The 6,140-nt window shown below is 44.3% G+C and overlaps 2 protein-coding genes across 2 annotated transcripts; one reads left to right on the forward strand and one right to left on the reverse strand.

Moving 5' to 3' along the window:
• Positions 1 to 877: 877 nt before the first annotated feature.
• On the reverse strand, positions 878 to 2,969 carry LOC108957778 (cytochrome P450 CYP749A22-like). Its single transcript, XM_039307183.1, has 5 exons — positions 2,708 to 2,969; positions 2,415 to 2,602; positions 1,999 to 2,231; positions 1,440 to 1,818; positions 878 to 1,337 (listed from the first exon to the last, which is right to left on the reverse strand). Exons 1-5 carry the CDS (start codon positions 2,967 to 2,969, stop codon positions 909 to 911), a joined length of 1,491 nt encoding a protein of 496 aa, XP_039163117.1. The 3' UTR covers positions 878 to 908.
• Positions 2,970 to 4,116: 1,147 nt separating this feature from the next.
• Positions 4,117 to 4,629, forward strand: LOC104435587. The gene has a single exon (XM_010048311.3). It carries the CDS (start codon positions 4,117 to 4,119, stop codon positions 4,627 to 4,629), a length of 513 nt encoding a protein of 170 aa, XP_010046613.1.
• Positions 4,630 to 6,140: the final 1,511 nt, after the last annotated feature.

Raw genomic sequence — 6,140 nt, forward strand, 5'->3', positions numbered from 1 at the left:
TTCAGAGTAAAGGGTCGTTATAGCAACTTAAGTCTCGGCAAAGACGGGTTGAAGGGAGAGAGGGAGAATTTCAGAGTAAAGGGTCGTTATAGCAACTTAAGTCTTGGCAAAGAGACAAAAAGGGGTTAGCTTTGTTGTTGGTGATGACGTTATATAGGGGTTTATTGCTTGAGAAAATTCATATTGCTGGGTCCATTACTACTCTTGAATAATGTATGTTTGGAATTTGGAAAGGCTTTAGCTAACTCCATTTGCACTAATGCCGGGTGTTCCATAAATTATTCAAATATCTTATGGCTTTATGTAAAAAAAAAAAAAAAAAAAGTACTTTCTGTATTCCACGCATTATCCGCAATGTTTAGCAAGTAAACTCTTGAATTAGGACAATTATTAGGTAAGACTCTGTCACAATGCCATGTGATAAGACTAATCACGTATTCTTCAGTATAAATATAACGAGTCTAACAAGAAGGCATACAGTCTATCCTCAAATTTGGCAACAATTACGCTAGTGCTGGCGTAGAACTCTAATAAAATAACCTTAAAAGTACTAAAACTTACTTTAATGAAATCGGTTTATTAAGTAAAGAAGTAAATAAAACGGGTCGTATACAAATACCCAGCTAAGGCCTTGGACATCACTGTCTAAAACAGATGTGCAAGTTGATTACTCTATGTATAACGTTATTCTGTTGTACACAGTTTGCGACCAATTATCCGTTGCTTTTTTATCTTTTGGCATGCAATCTTATTTCAGCATTCGAAACCTGGTTATTCACAGTGATGACTGCGGGGCAGAAAAACCTGGATGCACCAAAATACATGACTGCATATACTAGCCAATGACAAGTTCAACTGTCTTCTGATTCTGAATGTACAAACTCGCTGCAAGCACATACATCACCACACTACAGTGCATGAAATATCACCTGAACTCCGTGTTGTGGGCTGGTCGTGAGAAGTTGAGTATGTGAGTGGACGTATGCAGGGAAGAGAGAGAAAGTATAGCGCTGCAGAATCATCGAAAGAGCAATCTTCGCTTCCGCAGTTGCGAAATTGAAACCCACACAAGTTCGAGGTCCCAAGCCAAAAGGGAAGAATGCCGCCAAATTGTTGTTGGTGGCTTTAGCAACCCCTTCAGAGAATCTCTCCGGCTTGAAAAGCTGTGCATCGTCACCCCAGATTTGAGGGTCGTGGTGAAGCTTCAAATTCGGGATGTATAGGCCAATGTTGGCAGGAAGAACAAGCTTTCCAAGCCTAGTTTTTGTACCAACTTTCCTAATGAGACCAACAACTGGCGGATATAATCGCAGAGACTCGTTTATGATCATTCCCATCTATAGTGAAAAGAGAGCACATAATATGTAAATCATTTCATAATGCAGAAATGACAACAATAAAGGAACATTTTAGAACTAAATGAGATGAATAGAAATTACCGTTTTCAGTTTCGCAATACCATCAGGATCTGGATCCTGATTGCCGAACACGTTGAGCACTTCCTTTCTTGCTTCATCTTGCCAGTCTGGGTGAATTGCCAGAAGGAAGACAGTCCATGTAAGCATGGTATTTGAGGTATCTTGCCCAGCAATGTAGAAGGTCTTGCACTCATCAACAAGATCAGTGATTGTAATTCTTCGACTCTCATCATCACTGTGAGAAGCCTTCACAAGCAGTCCCAGAAAATCATTCCCCAAATCATCCAATTCTCCGGCTTTCACCTTCTCTTCTCTTTTCCTAATTATCTCTAACATGGCATCACGTATTCCATTCTCAAGCTTTTCGGACTCAAGTTCATCATTCGTCTTCCACAATTTACTGAAAAACGTAACCAAAATCCCCTCATATCAACTCAGTTCACCAGTTCGAACAGAAATTCTAATGCCTAAGTATATTGTCGGACAAGTTCTGTATACTTTTGGTTTGACATTCTGCTAACAACCAACTAATTGGCTTATCAGACCAATTAAACTGAAAAATAGAAAGAAGAGAGAGTACCTGATTCCTGGAAACCTTATTTTGAAAGCGTTTCTGGACGCAATCGAGGCCAACTTCCTTAACATCTCGAAGATATTTCTTCCTTCCACGTAGCTGCTCCCGAATGCGGTTCTGGAAATTATTTCTGAAGTCAACATTGTAAATTCTTGGTACACCTCGATCTCATCGCCGTGTAGATTTTTCCATCTGTCCAGCATCATGTGGACGCTATCTACCATTGCTGGAAGCATACTCTGCATTTGCACACATTTGATGAAATCAATTAAATTCTTCAGTATGGGCCAACAATTTTCAAGCAACATCGTGTTTCCAAATACCCACTCATTCATTGTGTTCATTCATATCTCTACTATTCCATCTTTGGTGATCAAAGACAACATCGGATAACATTTCCTGGGTGAACATGTAAATTGTACCTTCAAGCTATCCCCATGGAAAGCATAATTCGCCAACTTACGCTGTTTCGCCCATTTCTCGCCTTCTGTCGTCACGGGCCCATCGCCCAAAAGCTTCTTGACAAACCCTTCTATTTCAGGTTTCGGAAAGGCCTTGTCTTTATTGTTCACCACCTCTTTGATCAGCAAGAGGCAGAAGACCGTACCATCTCAGATAATTTGCCCCTACAACACCCACAGATCAGAAACCACGTAAAATTAAACAGATTGGAATTCCGAGACGACGAATATTACACGAATTTTCGCGACCTCACCGTATGTTCCAGTCCAAGTGGAGATGTGAGGCTGGACGCGAGGGAAGATGTCGTGAGAAAGGTTCATGGGTCTGCTCGAAGCTTCATTCTTGAACTGGAGGATCTCCCGGGTGTTTCCATAGAAGAGCTTGTAAGGAGGGCCTCTGATTCCTTGTGAGGCCATCGTCCTCTGGATGCGACACAGGGTCCACCATAGCTTGTGGAGAGCGATGGCGAGAGCTGAGAAGGGAAGTAGAAACAGAGAGGTCCAGAGCACGATCATGGCGTCTCCCAGAGAATCGGGTTGGGCTCTGAAAGGACGATGAACAACAAGAGGAGAGTGAAACCAGCTTCTGGGTTAGTGAAATCAACGAAACTCCTGGACTCCTCCTCAGCCTCGAGTTCGAAGTTTCTTGGTTCTTTCTTTATTTTCAAATTATTTATTGATTTTGCATGTCTATGTATCGTGGGAATCTTCTGCGCTGAGAAAATATGAAGCGGTCCCACAGTGCCAAGTCAGTGTGCTCCCGACCAATCACAAAGTTCCATATGGCTCCGCGTTAGTGAGTGGTCCCCACTGCTGTTCCCGCACAGAAAGTATAAAATTTTTCTTTCTTATTTAAAAATTTTCTCCTAATTATAGTCCTGCGCACTTGCTGCTGAGAGATAGAGATATTTTCCCAGGTCCCCCCTTTCTCTCCCCTCCCTTTTTTACTTTTGAAGGAGGAAGACCGATGCTTCCTCTCGTAAATTCAAAATTTCAGGTTCCCTTGTCTACGCTCTCTCTGGCGCTCGATCGCTTGTCACTTCTTCGCTCTCTGCTCCAGCGCTCGTGCTTGTTGGGTCTCACCCTACAAAAATCCAACGACACTTCATCGCCCTCTCAATCTCCATCAAGAAGAAAACCCAACAGCAAGTTGCGACCGTTTTTTGTGCAAGGGAAGAGAGGGAAAGAGCCCGACTCAGCAGAGTTCATATCCGTGCTCATGGCGGGAAACACCAAGCAGCTCATGGTGATGGTGTCGTGTCCCCGCCAGGCCGCCGCCACTGCTAAGAACGCCTCCATGGCCCTCGCGCTCATCAAGACCACATATCAGATGGGCAGAGGGTCATCCAACGTCTCGCTGGGGCCGGACGAGTCGAGAGCCTCCAAGGACGCGCTGGGGGCTCACGGCCGGTACGTCCACATACAGTTCACTCTCCTGTTTTCCCCTTGAGAAAAAGTTAATCATCTGCCTATATATTGGCATACGTAGTCCCTTCCCTTCTTATTTCATTTCAACCGTTGAGCTCAGCTTGCTGTGTTTACTTCAACCTTGATCACAACGCTTGCTGCAATGTTCAACTTCAATGGCGCCAAATCGTGAGACCCCCGTCAGATCGTACCCTAAAGCGGCAACAACATCCGCCACAATCCTTTGGGACTTTCCATGGAGATCCTTCAGAGAACCATCTCCGACATCGCCTCCGAGCTTAGCAAAGAAGCTGCCTGCGAAGCCAACGGCAAGGCGAGGCCGCTGCCACCGATCTATGAGCTGGAGGATGCAAAGTGCGAGTGTTGCGGGATGTCCGAGGAGTACAAGTTGGAGTATGCAAGGCGTGTCCGGGAGAAGTTCTCGGGGAAGATGGTGTGCAAGCTTTGCGCGGAGGCGGTGCGTGTGGAGATGGAGAGGAACGGCGGTAGGAACTGGGAGGAGGCGCTCAATGCGCACATGAGCGCGTGCATGTGGTCCAACCGGATCGGGCGGGCGTACTCGGTGCTCTACCAAGCGGAGGCCATGAGAGCCATCTTGAACAAGAGCTCGAGTGGCGGCTGTTCGTGGCCTAAGTCCATCAACCCTAGAGACAAAGGTGGACCGAAGAAAGCGGCCATCGCGAGGAGCTTGAGCTGCATTCTGGCTATCACGAGAGACACCAACTACTACAGAACGACGGTCAATTGAAGCAGGCTGAATACTCGTGCAGATGAGGTTCATTGTCGATGAGTCTGAAAGCATAGCGAATTAGTGATAGTAGGCCTTGAACGGATCTATACATCGCATCTGCCCATATATACAAGCTTCATCTTCGATTGAAGAAGTTAGACGCTTTCGATTAGGAGAGATGAGGATTATGATCGATGGTTAGTCACGTATATTTGAACAATATATCTTAGGATCTTACACATCTGCGAATGTAAATAAATACTTGAAGGGTTGCTTCAGTTGTAGAGAGGCGCTTCAAGCATTCTGTCTTCGTTTTTTGGCTAAGAAAATAAGGAGATTCATGGGTATTCGAGTCACAACAGAAGTTTAGTCTCTTGTTATCTCGCCGCGATCCATAAATTTCACTGTAAGAACCTATAATTAGACATCAATCCATGCGCACGTCATGCAGAGATGATAGGAAATAATCAAGGTCGTGGTGGGGAGAGAGAACACGACTGCTAAAATCACTATCGGTCAATGAAAGCGCCGTTGAAGTTTACCGCGAAATACCAAGCAACAGCTAAAAATGAGTCAAATCTCTTTTCACATATGTAACTCGTGTCGTCACAAAGAGGGCGAACTTTAACGCCATCTGTATCGTTCATCAGATGAACGACGTCATTAAAAATATTCGGCGAGGGCACGCACAAATTGCAGGATGTAATGGCATATTGTGATCCCGACAAAGATAAAATATAATTAAGCAAGGGCATAATAATTCATAGACAGGCACCCGAACAAGGTATAAGAAAGGAGGACAAAAATTTCTCTGCCGAGTGTTGCTTCTAATACCATAACACTACGGTGAGAGTGGATCGCCATGTCAAATTCCTCAGGATGGTCGGAGGTGCTGGAGTGGTTCCCCATTTTCTTTCTGAGAACGGTCGTCCGATGCAGAGCGTCCTTCCACACTTCTTTTTCTTCTTCCCGGGACGACCCTTCTATCCTCTTTCATTTGGGCAAAGACCAGTGAGAGGAAATTTACAAAGAAAAATGGATGGCAATGACTAAAACATGAATCCTCAAAATCTAAGGAAGAATCTGGAGAACCAGATTGCCAGACATACATTATGGAAGAAAAGAATGAACTATTTTCTATTTTTAAGTCTAAGGTGTAGGCCGTCGGAACGGCTCCCCAAGATTGACATAACTAGAAACTCGAACATCCTAAAGGAGAAGACGAAGATTTGCATACCTGATTTTGAATTCATAGTTCTTGGAGCAAAACGACAGCAATCCAAGTCTTTAATGCTGAAGATCTTCTCCTCTATGACCCTCGGTTCCTGGCTCGATAAGACTGCCACTCACAGCTTGCCTTATGTGAGATGAGAGAAAGTTTTTGGAAGAATGAGGGCTGGAGGATGGACTTTAGTGCTATTTATAGAGTTTTGGATGGGCCATTTCATCATGGGCCAGGCCTAACTCAGCCCATACAAGTTAGGCCCATATTCAACTATTAAGAAACTTTATATCCTATCTTATTAGAT

Source organism: Eucalyptus grandis, chromosome 2, assembly GCF_016545825.1.
Source record: "Eucalyptus grandis isolate ANBG69807.140 chromosome 2, ASM1654582v1, whole genome shotgun sequence".
In the NCBI taxonomy this organism is placed as follows: Eukaryota; Viridiplantae; Streptophyta; class Magnoliopsida; order Myrtales; family Myrtaceae; genus Eucalyptus; species Eucalyptus grandis.

Coding starts and splice junctions, on each gene's coding strand:
- LOC108957778 (XM_039307183.1), bottom strand. CDS start 2,969: ATGATCGTGCTCTGGACCTCTCTGTTTCTACTTCCCTTCTCAGCTCTC. Junction 2,603..2,707: donor CACTTGGACTGGAACATACG/GTGAGGTCGCGA, acceptor AAATTATCTGAG/ATGGTACGGTCTTCTGCCTC. Junction 2,232..2,414: donor TCCATGGGGATAGCTTGAAG/GTACAATTTACA, acceptor GTGCAAATGCAG/AGTATGCTTCCAGCAATGGT.
- LOC104435587 (XM_010048311.3), top strand. CDS start 4,117: ATGGAGATCCTTCAGAGAACCATCTCCGACATCGCCTCCGAGCTTAGC.